An 18,356-nucleotide genomic window follows, 5' to 3' on the forward strand; every position below is an offset into this window, starting at 1 on the left:
TAAATTTTACTTTATTTATATATTAATATTGCATTAAAAAAATATTTTAAAAGTTTGGCATTTATAAATACACAAGGGTTGTTCAATCTGTGGAGGTTCTATGTTTATGATGCATTTCGTTTATTTTTTCAACATATTTAATAGAATATATAGTAGTTCTTAATTATAGTCAATTAATTATTACATAAAACTTTTGACAATTTAATTTAATTATCAGTTATTTGAGTTGCGTATTTCGTGCAAGAGAGCACTTGTGACATTTTATTTGCACTCTTTAGCTTTCCACTTTTTTCTCTTGTGCAATCCGTAATTGCAGGTGATACAGTAGCAATATTTCATTTCAGTCTAAGAATGAGTATTTAATACGATGACACTTTCGTATGTAGATAAGAGAGTCTTCGAAATTGTTTCTGGCGTACCGTGGTTAGTTTGAAATCGTCTACCTTCGATTATCGCAGAAGTCGAGATCGTTCAAGTTCTCCTATTTATAACGTGTGAAAAATACTATTGGGTAAATACTTAAATCTTATCTTTAACCGACGTATTTATTTCTAACAGAAGTATTGTTTGGCATGATTTGTTTAATATAGATGCTGCATATAAAAGATGCTACTGTTATCTGACACTTGTCACACATTAATAATGCTAACAATGATAAAAATATTAAACAATTCTTATCTAAAGAAGGTGCTACTTGCATTTTATATTACTAATGGATATTTAATATCTACATATGTGATCAGTAACCATTCAAAGCGCTACGCGGTCAGAGCAAAGCAATTGTTTATATATTCGCTCGATTGCTGTGTGAACGTTAAAAAATATATATTTTTTTAAATATGTAAGTACAAAATATATTTTCTCGGTGTTAAATGTTGCGCGGAAATTTATTTTGATATGTATAAAAACCCTGCATTTGATAAAGTCGGCACAATTCTAAACTTTTTATTTATTCTTTTAATAAATTGTACTTACATGATGGATATATGTTTATTTACAAAGAATTGTGATCATAAAATAATAATTAATACAAAATTAATTTAATAAAATTAATAAACAGTATTTAATAAACAGTAAACGTAAATGGAAATCTATTTCTACATAAATACGTAATAAAATTTTATTAAATTAATTTTGAATAATAATTAATGTGAAATGTACGCATTTATGTAAAAATAGATTTTTATTTACGTTTACTGTTTATTACATACTTCTTATTACATTTTATTTGGCTAAAAATAGAATATCTTAAATTTAGACAAATCAGCACAATTAATTGTGCGTATTAAATTTTAGCGATTCTGACTTTCTACCTTCAAGAAGAGACTATAATAATATAATGACAGTGGCAAAAAGCAATGGCACAACGATAAGTGAACCGACAACAGAAATCAACAATGATGTCGAAAATAAAAAAAGGAGCACAATCACAAGGATGGAAGATTTAATGAACGAAGAAGATAAAATTACACCGGAAGACCTAGCGCCAGAGGGTGGCTGGGGATGGATGATTGCATTAGCGATGATTTTAATTTTTGTTAGTATAACAATAACAGTAAATAACAATGTATAGTAACAATAGTCTTTGAAACATAGAAATTATTTGTTTGCACACAATTAATATAATCTATAAAATTTTTTTCGGAATTTCTTTAATTACATAGAAACAAATAATTTCATAATTGTTATTTTACTATTATTTTAATATAAATATCTGATTGATAACTTCTGCAGATTAGCACGATAGGCCCAACAGTGTCATTTACTTTAATCTTTACCGATTTCCTCAAAGATTCCGGACAGGAAGGTATGGCAACAAGTCTCTTCAATTCTGTTTTCATGATCACCCAAGCTATTGCTAGTAAGTATTTGTGTATCTATAATGATAAAATTGGATTATTTTATTTAGAATTATTAATTGAAATTGCTATGTGCAAATCTAATAAACACATTTTGCAAAAAGTATTTGTGGTAAAAACTTGTATGCATTTTTCGTGTTCTCAAGATTTTCTCCGAAATCTGTGCACTAATAAATTTGCATTTGCATTTTTATTTGCTTTTGCATTTGTATTTTTATTTTTGTTTTTGTGATAAAAAGACTTAGCAACTCTCGAAATAAGTACGATTTTCTGCTCTTATCGCTGACGCCGATGACATTAGCTTTATGTAATTTTACTGGCGCCAATGTCTTTGTATGGAGGATTAAGTCGATTAATGAAGTTTCAATTCGATGACGCTTATGACGTGCAATATATATATAAAAGTTTTCGTCAAATAAAAGTTTCGTGCGGTACACGAATCTGCAGTCGAGTCTGCTTGCAAGAAATTCTAGTATATTTTGTCACACCTACTGTTATCATACTATCACACGTATCTATACATGTTCTTTAAACAAATTACGACTATCAAACAAAAATTTCTTCGAAGAATCGCGAATGTTATCAATACTTCTCTTATCAATGGAAATCTTATCTGAATAAAGATAAAAAAATTTTATTTGTAGTTAATTCAAAATCTTTGAATGAAAGATTAAGTTTAGCCGAAACTAATTTTTTAGATCTTCTGTTATCGCGTACATCGTGCGTGATAATTTCATTGAAGCATATTTTGTCAATATAATAATACAATAACACATTACTCAATTATTTATAATCCAATAATAGATAAATAGTTATTATTTCACATTGAAATTTTTAGTAAAAAAAGCCTCAATTTCTAAAAAAACAGACCATTGCGGATAAAAATCTTTATTATCTTTTATTTAGATATTTACAAAAACATATTTACAAAGATTTAATATTAAATTTCAATTTATAAATTTTTGAGATTCTTTGAACATTTTTAATAGAATCTATATTCCGTAAATAAAGTTGCATTTTTGTTATTAAAATATTTTCTTATTTCTTCATGCATTAAAAACATATTCTTTATAGGCTTGATGACTAATACGTTGTTAAAAAAATATTCCACAAGACCAGTCGGAATCGCAGGAGCACTCTTTTTCGCGATACCAGATATCATTCTGGCATTCGTCAGAAACATATATGAAATGGCTTTCCTCTTTTTCTTCCAAGGTTTTGGATTTGGTCTGATCATTACAGTTTGCAACACGGTTTTCAACTCGTACTTCGTAAAAAAGAGAACAAAAGTAAAACAATCACATGATTAATGTTCAGTTCCATTTAAAAATGTTGGAAACATTTTTCCTCCTGACCTCTTTCTTTTTGTTTTTAGGTGATGAGTGCGTCGCAAGTGATCATTGCGTTTGGCGGAATTATTTTTCCTTACTTGACTGGAAAGATGATGACAACGTACGGTTTTCGCGGTAAGATTCGCGCAGTACGAAATCTATAAATATGTTATAATTAATGTTTATTCATTATTTACGTTAGGCACCACGGCGATCTTGGGAGCACTGAGTTTGAACGGTGTCGTCGGCATGATGCTGATGCATCCTGTGGAATGGCATGCGAGAAAGCCGGAGGAGATTCGCGCTGAGAGAGCGCGCGAAAGAATGCGAAACCTTCAAGCATTAGCGTTATCAAATCGTCGATCAACTATCGATGTTATTCACGAGTCTTTCAAGACTAGATGGAGCAGTCTCCGTAGTCTTAAAGAAGAAAACAGCAATCAAGTGCCTTTACTGAGCGAAACTTTTAAGGTAATGAAAAATTCAGTACAACCTAAGATCTTTCTTTCACTAAATTCTAAATAATAAAAGTTTTTTTTTTTTTAATTCACACTTATTCACCGACTTTGTGCGACAGACTTCCGCGCACCGAGTCGCGTCAATCTCAGCAATCGAGGACATCCGCGGAAGGGCGAAATCATTATCCATGCGCGAGAATTTAGTGCGGCGTATGTCGGTTCTGTCGGCGTCCAGCTTGGTCAATGTGGCGACCAGTGCTAGTACATTAGGGGATGTGCGACAATCTCTGGAGAAGAAGAGCAGAGAGAAGCACATGGAAATGAAAGAGACGGAAGTAGAAGAAAAACAAGATGACGAAAATAAAGAAGAAGAGGAAACAAAGTGAGCATAATCTTTACAATTAATTTCGATCAGATTTGTGTGATTGATTTGCACATTTCGCGGTATCCTTAGATTTCTGTTACAACTAATAATCATTTTTCCATTTTCAGACTTGAATAATATAATTTGTATCCGTGATAGGATAATGTATAAAAGAATTTTTTTTCTATATGTGTGATTTATAATCTGATCTATTTTATCAATGCTAAAGATGCCGGATCTTTCTGAAGGACTTTCTGGATATGTCATTGATAAAGGACTACTGTTTTATAAACTTATGTTTGGGGATCAGCACCGTGAGCACCGCCGATTATGCTTTCTCTTCCTTTGTTCCTCTTATAATGTCTGACATTGGATATACAACTGATCAAACCTCATTGACCCTCACAGTTAATGGAGTGGCTGAGATGATGTCGAAAATTTTACTCACAATTATGGCATTGATGGTGAACGTGAAATCAAAGTACCTGTTTTTCGCAGCCGTAATCTGCATGGGATTCGCAAGAACAGGTGAATATATCTACGCGGAAATAGTTGTGAATAAATTGTTAGAAATTTTTAATCTTAAAAGTGACATGTACAAATCACGATTTTTGCAGGTTTCTTGCTGTACCAGCGTACGATTACGGGTGTGTTTATTATGACAGCGATAATCGGCGCCGTACGATCGTGGTTAATGGTTCTGCAGCCTCTAGTCATAATGGAAAATACCAGCATAGAGAAATTCGCTTTGGCTTATGGTATCTATTCCGTTATCAGCGGAATGATTGGAATAGTCTGCGGCGCTATCGTAGGTAAGACGATATTATAATTTTTGATATAAATATATATGTGTGTGTGTGTGTGTGTGCAATATAATTACGCGTATGTATTGTGCATCTTGCAGGACTCATTAAGGATTGGACTAATAGCTACGATATATATCAAATCTCTCTATTAATATTAAACGGTGCGTTCGTTATACCCTGGGCTTTGCAGTTCATTTTCGTGGACTTTAAACAGTGGCGGAAGCAACGCGCGCAGAAAATTACCACAAATTCTTTACTTTAATCTGAAGCGATCCGGTTATCGCGCGTATTAGAAATGAAGAAGGGTGAAGCGTTAAATTAACAGTTCGCACTGATTTAATTATTCAAGTGAAAGAGAGGAAATAGTAGAATAAATTGCATTTGTGCAATTTCTTTATCGATATGCCCGCTAATCTTAGTTATTTTTAAAGTACCTGGGAGCAATTATATACTTATGTGTGTAGGTTTTTTTCATTAAGATAGAGAAAATTTTATATTTTGTAGTGTTCAATCTTTTTTATGTATAATTGAGTATTTTAAAATAAATCAGAGGTTTATGCTCATGCAAGAGACAAGAATAATTTGCAAAATTTCAAAAATATTAATTTTATAATATTTAAAAAGAATCATTGCGCATATGTATTTTTACGTAAGTTCTGTTAATTGTAAATAAAGCAAACTTCTTCATACGTTTTATTTAATCAAAGATATATTATACCTAGATTATCCTCATCCATTTTATAATTAATGTAAATGTTGAGAAGATAACAAATAAATAGCACTTGCTTTTTAATTATATCAGTAAATTATAAGTACAACATTAATACGCAATAACATCTAATAATTTTTCAATATTTATAATATAATATATTAATATTTAACTGTAACATATAAATATCATTCTTAAAAATAAATAGCAAATAATTAAAGACAAATTCAAATTTATGCGAAAGAAATGCGTACTATATAAGAAATAAAATTCTTACCAAAATTTATACCAATATGTCTACATTTTATTTGCGCGGCTCGATCTTGATCTTAAATCCGTCTTCTCTTTTCAAAATAATGTCAGCTCGCAACTGGAAATCTGTATATGATTTATCGGAGATGACACGATAATTCCGCAGTATTGTCGACAGTAGGACCTTTAACTTCAGCATAGCATATTTCCGTCCTACGCAGGACCTTTGAAAAATATTCCATTGTCAGTGAATGTGTAATAATATATTTGCTGCATAAAATATTTTTTCAAAACAAAATCTTATAATTGAAAAGAAAATTTTAGGTGTTATATAAAATATTTATTAAATACCTTGGCCCGGCGCTGAAAGGAATATAAGCGTAATAATGTCTCTGTTGCATTTTTTCGGGTAGAAAATTATCTGGATTGAAAACCAAAGGATTCGGATAGTATTTCTCTGAACGATGCGCTAATAACTGCGCAATTACTATCGTAGCACCTCTTGGAAGAATGTAATCGCCTGTAACTATTATATGCAAAAGATTGAATATGTGCTTCCTTTATAATTCACAAGAAAGTTGATAAAATATATTGTAATAGTGTATAATATTTATAAAATATACTTATTTAATATATAACAATATATTATTTAATATATTATTGTTAATATCACAAGCTTACCTATCTTTGTGTCCTTGTTAAGTTTTCTAGCAATTACAGGTACCGGTGGGAAAAGTCTCAAAGTCTCTAAAATAACTCTTTCGAGATATTTCATTTCTAAAGTATCGTGAAAAGTGCACTGTCTGTCGCTGTCGCCGAAAATTGAATCCAATTCTTCATGCACGCGAGCCTACGCAAATAAAAATCATCGAATTTAAATCGACGTATTGAAGTTGAGCAGTATCGATCTACGTGATAGATATAAGCAATGATAGATAATAAAGAATAGACATCGTAAATTGCAATAGTGCGCGCGATTGAATTATTATTTTAATTAAGAATTTACTAAGATGGGCGATGCGGCCAACGGTAAAAGCTTGTTTATGAAACTATGTGTTAAATGCCATACCACGGAGAAGTATGGTAGACATAAAACAGGGCCTAACCTATATGACATCATGGGCAAAACTTCTGGAAGTAAGTATATCAAACGCTCTACGATTTGTTAAACGACAAATTAGTTTAATCGAAAGTAAGTTTAAGAAAGGAACATGTATCATTACAATCATTTTAATCAATAAGTATAAGTAACTGGATAAAGTTATTACTTAACTGATGGTATTCAACTATTGTAGCATGAGTAAATGTCTAATTTTTAAATACAGCTATTAAAGGATTTAATTACACAAAACCTATAAAAGAAAAAGCCATTGTATGGGATGAAAAGACTTTAAACGATTATCTCGAATCTCCCAGCAAAATAATTCCGGGAACAAAAATGGCTTTTCCCGGCGTCAAAAAGTCCGAAGATCGAAGAGATTTAATCGCTTTCTTAGCTACTTTAAAATAACTGCATTTTAATCAAAGCAATATAACATGAAACAATATTATTTGATACACATACACAGGATCCGTTATGTAATAAAAAAAGTTGTATGAATCGTTAATAAATGTACCTGTATATCTGGATGACATCCTAACACGCAAAGTGCAAAACTTGAGCCAGCTGCTGTGGTATCATGGCCCTGTAACGAATCAATGATTAATTTTAATGCATGAAATTAATAATTTAAGAATAATTAAAAAATTTCTGTTTTCAAAAATTCGTTGTAAAAATAAATTTAGAAACGTATCGAACGTGAGTATCTTTCTACCTCAAACATGATAGTGTTCACTTCCTCTTTGATCTCCTCGTCAGTCATTTGCTCACCGTTTCGTCTCATCTCTATCATCATTTCTAGGAAAGCAAGTCGTTTCTTCTCACCTACATCGTTCTCATCAATGTCGTCGAGATCATCTCTCACGTAGTGCAATTTATAATTGGTCATATTAGCATTATCCACCTTTTCGGTCAAACTTTCCTTTGATGTGCCGTTTTCTTTTTGCTGTTGATCTCTCACACTTTTTTCCTCCACATCATTCGATTTCTCATAAATCACACGATTGGTTAATGTGTGAATGGTATTAAGTAGTTTTTCTTGCATTTTGGCAAGCTTTGTAAATTGAAAAGTAATATCCGAACGTAGGGTTATATCGTAGTGCCTTCGATGTACAATGTCGGATAATCTATAATATTAAGATTGCGCAGTGAGACTGCAGTGTGCTCTTTACATGCGGTAAAGAAATAGTACAAGTGTTTAGAGGAGCAGTACTCACTTCATTACGGCTAAGGCATAATCAAATCCAGTTTGTGGCCTTCTTTCTTTCCGCACTCCCATTGCCGTCTCCGTTAAGATATCAACCGTTACAGCCGATAAATAATCATGGCAATCGAACTCCGTTCCAACTTTATCGCGAAGCCGATTTACGAGATCGATACTATTCTCATAAAATAACGGTACAAATGTTTTCAAGATGTTCATGTGAAATGTGGGCGCTATTGCCTTTCTATGTTTGCGCCACTTGTCGCCGGTTGTGATCAACAAACCATCTCCAAGCCATGGTTTGAACAGTCTTTTAGAACAATATTTTATTTTGTCAAAAATAAAGCTCGCACTTTTACACTTATAGTTAATTTATTATTAATTTGATATCTTACTGATATTCCACGGATTTGTCGAGATGCTCAGAACTACTCAAGATTACTTCGATATCTTGTGCTTCTGTTAGAAAAATTGCTACTCTTAAACCCAAACGTGCACTTACTACCGGTCCATATTGCTCTGCGAATGCGAAAGCTTTCGTAAGAAAAACATCGGGAGTCAGTCCGAGTGATAATAATGCGTGACCAATAATAGGTACGGCTGGCGGACCTAAAAGTAGAAATTGAAATGTGAATGTGAAATTTACTTGCAAATTAATATGATTAAATATATATTGTTTAAATGTAAATGTATGTTGATCAAGATTTTATTGTAACAAAATATTAACATATATCACATTGGCAAAAATTATAAGTCTGAAGATAAGTAAACACTTATATGTATTTGTATATACCTGGTAACTTCTTTGCAAGACGAATCGTTCGAGAAGTATCAATGTAATAATACGCTGCGAGTAGCGTCACAACGAGTACAGTAAGCAGAGAAAAAATTATGGTTGATAAGTACGAAGTTGTTTCTGGAACCACATCCATTGTTGCAGTAAAGTATTAGTATATTGTAACGGAGTGTCTTATTCCTCGGTTTTTTCGTAAAACTGAAAGAATAGACAAGAAAATGATATCAAAGTTGTATCAAAGTAATAACACTTTGAGAAAAAAAAAAATATTGTACTTACTACTAGCACTTAATGTTCTCTACTTTGATAACGACAATACTGCTCTAAGCTTGCGACACGCTGACAATTTATAAGCGCGTGATGAGGAAATTAAAAATTTAAAAGTGGACTTTGTCTAGATTTTAATTATACACTGGCCTCATTTCTATACCCATTTGCATTGTAGATAGGCTGAAAAAAATGATGAATTCGAATATTAATTACAGATTCATCATTGTGTTATAACCATTGTATCGTTATTTCGTTACATATTTTACGTCAAATATAAATTTAAAAAAAAAATTTTAAATTTAAATATAAAAAAAGATAATTATTTAAAAATAATAATTTACAATGTTTGAAATATCCAAAGATTTATCTCATCTTTAAAGTATCATCTACAAATTCCATACATTTCTCGACGTTTTCAATTGCTTGAGATAATATATTCTGTGCTTTTTGCTTTTTATTTTTCTAATAATCCTAAATTATATTCTTAATAATTTCTATGTTATACAAGCGTATGAGAATCTTAATAACGTAATCAATACTATGAAATTTAAATTGCATACTAAATTTTATATTATTTACTTTTTAGCAATGTTTTATAGACACACAACTACAGGGCTGTTCACAAAAACAGAGTTTAAGGCTTAAAGAATAGATAGTACTAAAAATCACTTTTATTTCTAAAAAAATAATCTACGTTGAATTAAATATTTTTTACTAAGTCAGTATCATCTATTTTCTAAGTCCTAAAGTCTTTTTACACCCTTTATTAAATTATATCTTTTTTATATTTTAAATAAAATTTTTTAATTATTAATACAATGCAAAACTATTATTTCTACAAAATATTGTACAATAAATATTATTTGTATACTTTATAAATATAGATAAACTCATTATTTTAATTTAAAACACTATAATAAAGTAATAAAAAGTAAAATGTATATAACTTGCGTTACAACAATAAAATGGTCAATTGTTGATATGGAAAGTTTCAAATAATAGATAAATAATATACAGGGTGGGCCATTTTAATCTATCCACGCAAATAACTCCGTAAGTAAGCCAAATACAGAAAAATGGTTCAGACAAAAGTTGTTCAGAACAATGGGGGTCACCTATTTATGCTAGTGACTTTGACCTTGAAGTCAATTTTCAAGGTCATTTGAAGGTCAGAGTTATTTTTTTAAATGGAAACCCCTATTTTTGATTCCAAAATCTAATAGCTGGTGTCAAGAGCTTTTCAAAACACTATAATGAAGTTATTTTTCATTAAGTACTTTTCGAGTTATGAGGCTTGTAAATTACAGTATTTTGACATAAAATACAAAATATCTTGTAAAACATTCAATTTTTGGGAAGCTTACTTTAATACTTTTATGCATAAAATAATGAGACGAATCAATTGGTATAAAGAAAACACATAGTTGCTTTCTTGAAAAAGTATGCAGTTGCATGTTGCAAACTACATATTTTTTCTTGAAAGCAACTATGTGTTTTCTTTATACCAATTGATTCGTCTCATTATTTTATGCATAAAAGTATTAAGGTAAGATTCCCAAAAATTAAATGTTTTACAAGATATTTTGTATTTTATGTCAAAATACTGTAATTTACAAGCCTCATAACTCGAAAAGTACTTAATAAAAAATAACTTTATTATAGTGTTTTGAAAAGCTCTTGACACCAGCTATTAGATTTTGGAATCAAAAATAGGGGTTTCCATTTAAAAAAATAACTCTGATCTTCAAATGACCTTGAAAATTGATTTCAAGGTCAAAGTCACTAGCATAAATAAGTGACTTCCATTGTCCTGAACAACTTTTGTCTGAACCATTTTTCTGTATTTGGCTTACTTACAGAGTTATTTGCGTGGATGGATTAAAATGGCCCACCCTGTATAGAACGTGTCCCCGGAAATTGATTATTCCATGTAATAAAGAAGGGGGAAAAATGGAAGAGGGGATAAGAAATGTAAGGACTTTGTCTCCACGTGAGACGTAGCATTTTAAACGTAGCATTTAATTAAATTATAAATTATTATTTCTGTTGATCAATCCCGTTTACTAATGCAAGTCACACTCTTTATACTTTTTTCAGTTTCGACAATAGCGTGAAAATGTAAAAATAAAAAGATATAGTATATCAAGAAATAATAGAAGAGAAAAAAATTTTTGATGTCAATAGCTTAATCATAATATAATTATTACACAATATAATTTTCTAGGGCAAGTTTTAAATTATTCGAAGAAAAAATTCGCAATAATTTTTTCAACAATTAAAGACTATATCAATATTATGCGAATAAAATTGAAAAAAATATTGCAAATTATATTTAATATCAATTATATATATTATATAATATTGTTGTAGATTAGGTTGTTACGGATCATTAAAACTGCACATGAATATGTATAATTAGTAAAATGTATTTTAAATAATGCATAAAAAGAAAGATCAAGTACAAGATTGTAGAATACTTATTTTAAGCTTAACAAAGGCACTGATATTTACAAAAAGATTAATATGATACTAGCGGCAATAGAATATTATCTAGATCTGCGTATAACTTATAGTAAATTTAACATTCTGAAATGGCAATTTTTACATTTCCATAATACTGATTGTAAATAGTATCTTACATAAATTAACTCAATGCGAAAGACGGTCGCGTATCGCGTATTTGCAAGTAATATAAAATTTAGAACAAAGATAATATTTATTATAAACTTCGGGTATCACTCTTAAAAATATATATTTATATTATATTGTGAAGCATTATAATAAATATAATCGCATAAGTTAAGATACATCCATAATAATTTTATTATTTCCATTATGCGATCGCGTAATTTGGAATCGAGACGTAAATAGATATTGCATTTCTTGATGAATCATAAGTGTAGATAAAAAAATCTGATCACAAGAGTTAGATTTAGATTTCGCAGAATTAAGACACGTAAATATACATATTTTCTTTAAAACATTATCAAAAATTTTTATTAAAATATAATTGATTATTATTTAATTGCCGCAACATCATATATCAGAATGACTACTTTCATTATTAAACAAACCGTAATATCGTAAACAGATAGCACTCTTTTGTGCATATAAATGTAATTATAACTTACGTATTTGTTTTAAATATTACGTCAAAAATTTCGAGTATAAAATATAAATATCAATATGGCTTATTTCTTATATATATATTTTCATACGCGCGCGCAATTAATTAAGGCACTTTTATATACAAATTTTTTGATTGTGTCTCGCAGCATTAAAAACGATTCAAAGATCGTTCACGTCAGAATATATCAAAAGACCAAGTTAATAAAGCTAAAGACGAAGGATTATAAAGGAAGAAAATTGTGTGTATACATATAATAAATAACGTAATTACAAGTATAATATAAATTCTTTTTGTATTAGCTACGGATTGTTAAACGATTTTAATAAATTATATATTATAGCAATTTTTATATAAGTAAATAATCATCAGCTTCCAAGAAAATAATCTATTAATATATAATTTTGGACTACCACAGCCAGTACAAAAGAATTCTGTATTATTATTGGCGTCTTTTAGCTCATCTCTTTATTAATTGATTTTGTCTTTTGATATATATCTTGCATATTGTTTCTCTTGTGTGTGTGTGTGTATTATCATAATGTATGTAACACAATCAATTGTGCAATAATAAACACACGACGTAATAAATATTTTATAAACATTGTCTTTAAATAAGAATGTCACGTTTTATCTTTTAAGTCTTAAAAATATGCGCATTGTAAAAATTTAATAAAATATCGTATCAATGATGATACTAGAATAACAAGAAATTATTGTTTATATTCTATCGCACGCGTGTTATACATAATTATCATAATTTGATAGTTTTTCGATCAAAGATTTTACTTTAAATATCATCGAATTCGTGATAGAAATAAATTAATTGTATTTGTTGTGACTATAAGTAGCCAAACAATAAGTATTTTCTTTCTGGAAGCGCAAAAAATGTGTCATTGCAAGAGAATTAAAGTAATTCTCTCTATTAATCTTAAGCAGGTAATTAGTACAGCTCTGAGAATGTATGGATAATATTACATCCACTTGTAAAAGTAATCCAATTAAGTATATAAATTTTAACACGGAATTTTAAGATATGCAATGCAACGCAAATAAATCTTTTTTTTAAAGAAATAAAACGTGATATATATATATACACATACATAATTTTACTATCTCAAGATTCAATTTCTCTTAAATAAGAATATTCAATCTGCATTAATAATAATTTAATCTGCATAAAGATAAAGAAATATTTATGAGCGTTACATTTTGTTGATAATTCGAAAAATGAAATAATAAATAGGTCTACTTAGCCAAGTACTTGTAATGATAAAAGTACGATTTTCCGATTTTTTTTTATTGATCACAATATCCGCGCGCGTGTTTAAACGTACTTTGTCGAGAGTGGATCCCCGTCCAGGCTCAGTGGTTTAGTGAGATCATGCGAAACTTCACCAAGACGCATTAATGTATAGTGGACTTCGAATCGTTGTAAATAATGATCTTCCCTAATTGGAATCTATAACTGAAAAAAATCACAGAGAAATATTAATATTTTCTATAAAATTAATCTTTATACATAGTTCATATAAAATGTTATAAACTGTAGAAAGTAATTTTTAGAAAATAATTAAATTAATTCGGATGATTTCTTAACAATGTAAATATAATTAAAATACTAATATTTATTTTCTTAAGAAACTATTAAAAAATAGAGAAATTTATATATGAATTACACAATAAGTCTCGAATATTAGCAATATTGGCAGATTGATAGCAAATTTGATCAAATTTAATCAAACCTTGTTTATTGAGTTATTTAGTTTAGGAGAAATAAACAGTGCTGCATGTTTATTTAGTGAAGAAAGTAATTTCTTCTGTTATAAAGAGTTAATAATAAATTATAAAAGAAAACAAATGACAATTTTGTCGTTATTCGCAGAAAAAACACTTATAATAATAACACAAACGAAAAAACACAGCTTATAATAACATTTCATGCAGAACTCTGTATTTCTATCGTAAAGATTTTATGTGCCTCTTTTTTTTAAAGTTGTAACACGATTATCTTGTGATGTATCGTGAAATTCTGCAAGTACAAAAATTTTTTGTACTTGCAACAACCGTTACTATCCGAGACACCCATGAACCCTCGTCGAAGATTTATATCGAAAGAAAACAGTTTCTATCACAATTTCGTGATCCTGGGAGTAGGGAAAGGAAGAAAGCTCCCGTGTATATCCTCGAGAGATCCTTTGTCCCGTCACGCTATTGTGTTCACTAGATCGTGCGGATCCTCGTTTACCTGAATTGAGGAAGAATTAAATTCGGAAACGGACGGGAATTGTCACGGATTCCGAATTCCGGATATATCGTGGGAAAAAAACGACATGTACAAATAATGTGGCAAATCCTCATCTTTCAGTGGGGAGTATCGGAAAAAAAGGAACGAAATAGTTTCGATGTGTGAAGAAAGAAAGATGTCTTGCTTTTCATAGTGCATCAAATTAAAAAACTCAATAAAAATAATTTCTAATATAATTAGATAATTAATAATACATATAATAGAAATGTAAGTATAAAGTTTCGTAGAATTAACGCAATAACGTTTTTATAACAAAGACATAATATTTTAACAATTAATATTTTGTTGAATTGTTTCTATATTTCATAGACCTTTTAAACAATTTGATGTACTGTAAGCTTTGATATATATTTTTCGGTGTAATATACATAGTTTTCCAGTATATCTGAAAGCAATCATAAAGAATTCGGTTAGGAAAGCGTTCCTTTCCAGTCGCAAAGATAAAAAGAAAGATCGAAGAAAGAGTGTGCGGTATACGTAAGTGGCGAAAGATAAATTGAAGGATCTGCCACGCCCGCACTTTTAAGATCCTAGAAACCGACGTGAAGTGTCTTTGGCAAAGTGTTCAATATCCCAAATCTGGAAACTCTCAAGCTTATTTCTGCTTATCTGATGCATCTTATCGTACTTCGATAAATAAAAGGAGAGCATGTATCTTAGAATGCAATTGAATTTTTGACTGAAGAATAGTCTAAAGAATATTATTATTTAATTAGTGCAAAACTTTGATTAGGTGGACAACGTATATAAACATTATTTTATCGAAATGCCTTAAAAAATTCATGAAATTGCAATTAAATTCAATAATCAAATATCTATAACGTATCTTCATAATTACGCTAGAAAAATTGACTTAAAAAACAGAGAATTTAGCAGTCCTGGAATTAGCTTTAAACGATCGCAGTCGTTTTAAAGCCGTTGCATTGCCATGCTGGTAATGTTTATTGATAAGATAACCAACATGCGGGTTCCACCAGCATAATTATTCGTTGGATTCTTTGTTCTACGTACTAAATGTCCGTGGAACAAGTCGAAGGCGGAAAATGACGAGAGCTATAGAGTCCACATGCTTGTTTCACGACATAGTTTGCGCTAGTTTGCCATTTTAATCACATACACATACGCACATAAATATTAAATTTGTAAAATAATATTTTGGAGAGAAGCAGATAAATATCGACATTTTCAATACATAATTATTTTAAATTTAGCTGTTTTAGCTAAATACAAAAATACTGTTTATACTGTTTTCAATAGACGAAATTATTATATTAGAAAAGTTTGCTTTATTTTATCGCGAAACGTTATTTTATCATTTCAAAAGGAAAGAGTTAGATAAAGATAGAAAAAATTAATCATCTACGCCTTCCTTCTTTTTTTTAATAAAGTGAATTTATGGATTTCTGCCGGCGCTTGAAAGGTCTAAGAAAAATTCTCACGATTACGTGGCCGCAGCTCGGCCGTATCTCACACCGTGTTTAATCTCTATAATACGTTTCAATTACTAAAGCGAGACATGGTCATTATTTACTGCAACTTTTAGCCCGCGGCCTTTCGACCACCCCTGCACATGCTCCTACTGAGAAAACTCCCGGTGTCCGATGCGACGTTACGCCACTTCGATTAATTATTTCGATTACGGCGGATTATCTCGCGCTTAATTCGCGTAACGTACTCCCGTTATCTCCATAATACGTTATCCGAAAAAAAGAGATTTAATTGGACTGCCCACGGTTCCGCGGGAGGGAGGACGGAGGAATACAAGAGGAGAGAGGGGGGAGGGGGTACCTCACAAATTAACGATAGGGTTAAGAGTACTTGCGTCTTAGTGCTCCTTGCGGCGCCGTCCTCGCACGACAGGCAGACTAAAAGCGAGAAAGAAAACCGACACAGCGGTCGCACGCACCGATATATGTGACCGGGAGCCAAGTAAGGAATTTATTAAATTAATTTGACGCGACGACGCATCTCGTAAACTTCGTAGATGACCTCACTTTATAATTGTCGGGAATTACTTGCTGGCCGCTCATTCCAGGCCTTTGCGCGAAGCTCCTTGCTCTCTGCTTTTTTTTGCCGCGCCGATACGTTTCTATGATAATATTTTACATTATAATTGAAAAAAATTGTGACGCATGTTTGTTAAAAGCAAAATATTGCGGTCTATAAATAATTCTCGTAATTTATCAAATTTAGGAAACTTTTAATTAAAATATAAATTTAGAAATTAAAATTATTTTTACGAAATCTATCTTCAAATTAATTTTGAATAATAAATATTAAATTTTATCTCTCTCTCTCTCTCTTTTATATATAATATTCAACGTAAAATACATATTTTAAGAGAAGAAAGTTTTTCAGAAAATAGTGATGTTGGAATAAGGATTTCAAGAATAAAAATTCCGCGTGTTGTGGCTGTGACTGGACTTTTTTAAAGTGGTCGTGCCGCGCATATGTCAGAAGCGGCGGCAATGCAACTTCTGTCGCCCTTCAGTCGATCAACGTATGTGTATGCAGCACTATATATCGCCCTGCATGCACGGCACGTGGGCACTACGCACGTTTCTAAGGAAACCGCGACTTCTATTTGTGGCACGGCGACTGGCACCGTCTGCCAGCTGATTTTTTTTCCCGTTTGAATCGCGCACTTCAGAATCGAATGCATCGATTATCGTTATACAATAATTCATTCCTTTCACTTCTGAAAAATGCATTAGTTTGAAATTTGCTAGATATATCGAAAATATACACATATGTATCAAAAATATAAATATTAAGAAATCTTGAGATGGTGCAATTTTTTTGCAAGTCTTTAAGAAAACTTGGGTTCAAAAGCAATATTCTAGGAAATATACGTAAGGTATCTTATATGGATATCAATGTTATATTTAAAATTCTCCTAAGTAGAGTTTGGAAGAAGTAGCTTGGTCGTGAAACGAACATGTGTTAGATATCCATAGGGATTGATGACCAGCAATTGGAAACCAAGAAGATTGAGGAAGGTCTGGTTGCGAGATATTTCAAGGAGAATATCCAACATATGGCTAGACGTTCCGCCACTTCCGTTCGTGGTTGCACGCTTTTAAGATGACACACCATGATCCACCACCAGCCATGTGTCCCCCAAATTGCATACTGTAGACCATTAAGGTTACTCTGACCTTCGAATGCATGAAACTTGGAGCACAAATATAATGAAAAAAATAAAACTCGAATTATGTGAACACAAAAATATCTTAATTTTGAATTTTTATCAAAGAGAAACTTGGATTGCAATTTACTTTGTAAAAGGAATTTGTCTTTATCGTCATGGAATAAGCAATAATTTTATTGGTATAAAATAATAAATAAAAACATAATTCCGTGAAGATGATCGTTAAATAGAAAGACGAGAAAAACAATCTCTTTATAATATAATATAAAACTCTATGAACTTGCTATCAAGAATATGTGCTCCCTACTGATAAAGCCTCTTGGAACGAGAGGGTTTTCCGGTGCGACAAAAAGCATAGAAGAGACTGACATCCAAGTGTCACGTCGGCACGTACTTTGCAAAGTGGTTTCAGTGCGTAAAGTTTATTTTCGGGCTCGACACCGACGTAGCACGTGTTCGGGATGAAGCGTCGAACACGAGTTTCCACTTGGCGGTGTTTCCGCGACGCGGGTATCACGTGTGCATCCTGAACACATCAAAAACGCAAGTCGCGACACCCGCTTGAACAGACACTTGCACCCTTCCCACATTTGTCATGCAAAAGAACTTTCGCTTACTGCAG

General features: G+C 31.1%; 3 protein-coding genes and 1 long non-coding RNA gene across 7 annotated transcripts in view; 2 read left to right on the forward strand and 2 right to left on the reverse strand.

Annotated features, from left to right (window-relative positions):
• The first annotated feature begins 401 nt into the window (after positions 1-401).
• LOC105675921 (monocarboxylate transporter 9) lies at positions 402-5,514 on the forward strand. 2 transcript variants are annotated; one of them, XM_012373422.2, is made up of 11 exons: positions 437-511; positions 591-841; positions 1,297-1,537; positions 1,735-1,861; positions 2,934-3,148; positions 3,235-3,325; positions 3,393-3,661; positions 3,768-4,030; positions 4,242-4,540; positions 4,630-4,824; positions 4,917-5,514. In XM_012373422.2, the coding sequence occupies exons 3-11, from the start codon at positions 1,340-1,342 to the stop codon at positions 5,078-5,080; spliced, it is 1,821 nt and encodes a 606-aa protein (XP_012228845.2). In that variant the 5' UTR covers positions 437-511; positions 591-841; positions 1,297-1,339; the 3' UTR covers positions 5,081-5,514. The 2 variants fall into 2 exon arrangements, with proteins under 2 accessions (XP_012228844.2, XP_012228845.2); XM_012373421.2 differs by lacking the exon at positions 591-841 and having other exon boundaries at positions 402-511.
• A 76-nt stretch (positions 5,515-5,590) lies between these two features.
• LOC105675923 (cytochrome P450 4g15) lies at positions 5,591-9,292 on the reverse strand. Its single transcript, XM_012373423.2, has 9 exons — positions 9,158-9,292; positions 8,876-9,076; positions 8,478-8,691; positions 8,096-8,392; positions 7,594-8,005; positions 7,396-7,464; positions 6,461-6,629; positions 6,131-6,305; positions 5,591-6,003 (listed from the first exon to the last, which is right to left on the reverse strand). The coding sequence occupies exons 2-9, from the start codon at positions 9,012-9,014 to the stop codon at positions 5,832-5,834; spliced, it is 1,647 nt and encodes a 548-aa protein (XP_012228846.1). The 5' UTR covers positions 9,015-9,076; positions 9,158-9,292; the 3' UTR covers positions 5,591-5,831.
• Positions 6,636-7,684, forward strand: LOC136998741 (uncharacterized). Its single transcript, XR_010889280.1, has 2 exons — positions 6,636-6,916; positions 7,105-7,684. It is a non-coding gene; the product is annotated as an uncharacterized lncRNA (long non-coding RNA).
• Positions 9,293-11,554: 2,262 nt separating the features above from the next.
• LOC105675890 (myoblast determination protein 1 homolog) overlaps positions 11,555-18,356 on the reverse strand; it is a 145,191-nt gene continuing 138,389 nt past the window's right edge. For 2 of the 3 annotated variants that reach the window (XM_067351848.1, XM_012373370.2), the window contains one exon: positions 11,555-13,743. The gene's annotated coding sequence lies outside the window, so the exon portion shown is untranslated. The remainder of the gene's footprint in view (positions 13,744-18,356) is intronic. The other variant, XM_067351849.1, reaches the window with a different exon arrangement.

This window comes from Linepithema humile, chromosome 3, assembly GCF_040581485.1.
Source record: "Linepithema humile isolate Giens D197 chromosome 3, Lhum_UNIL_v1.0, whole genome shotgun sequence".
In the NCBI taxonomy this organism is placed as follows: Eukaryota; Metazoa; Arthropoda; class Insecta; order Hymenoptera; family Formicidae; genus Linepithema; species Linepithema humile.

What these genes read in the sequence shown, in the direction of transcription:
- LOC105675921 (XM_012373421.2), top strand. Translation starts at nt 1,340, where the DNA reads ATGACAGTGGCAAAAAGCAATGGCACAACGATAAGTGAACCGACAACA. An exon ending in GACAACGTACGGTTTTCGCG is followed by an intron (nt 3,326 to 3,392) that starts GTAAGATTCGCG and finishes TATTTACGTTAG; the next exon opens with GCACCACGGCGATCTTGGGA. An exon ending in CATGGGATTCGCAAGAACAG is followed by an intron (nt 4,541 to 4,629) that starts GTGAATATATCT and finishes CGATTTTTGCAG; the next exon opens with GTTTCTTGCTGTACCAGCGT.
- LOC105675923 (XM_012373423.2), bottom strand. Translation starts at nt 9,014, where the DNA reads ATGGATGTGGTTCCAGAAACAACTTCGTACTTATCAACCATAATTTTT. An exon ending in TATGCCTTAGCCGTAATGAA is followed by an intron (nt 8,006 to 8,095) that starts GTGAGTACTGCT and finishes TTAATATTATAG; the next exon opens with ATTATCCGACATTGTACATC. An exon ending in CCTTTCAGCGCCGGGCCAAG is followed by an intron (nt 6,004 to 6,130) that starts GTATTTAATAAA and finishes TATTTTTCAAAG; the next exon opens with GTCCTGCGTAGGACGGAAAT.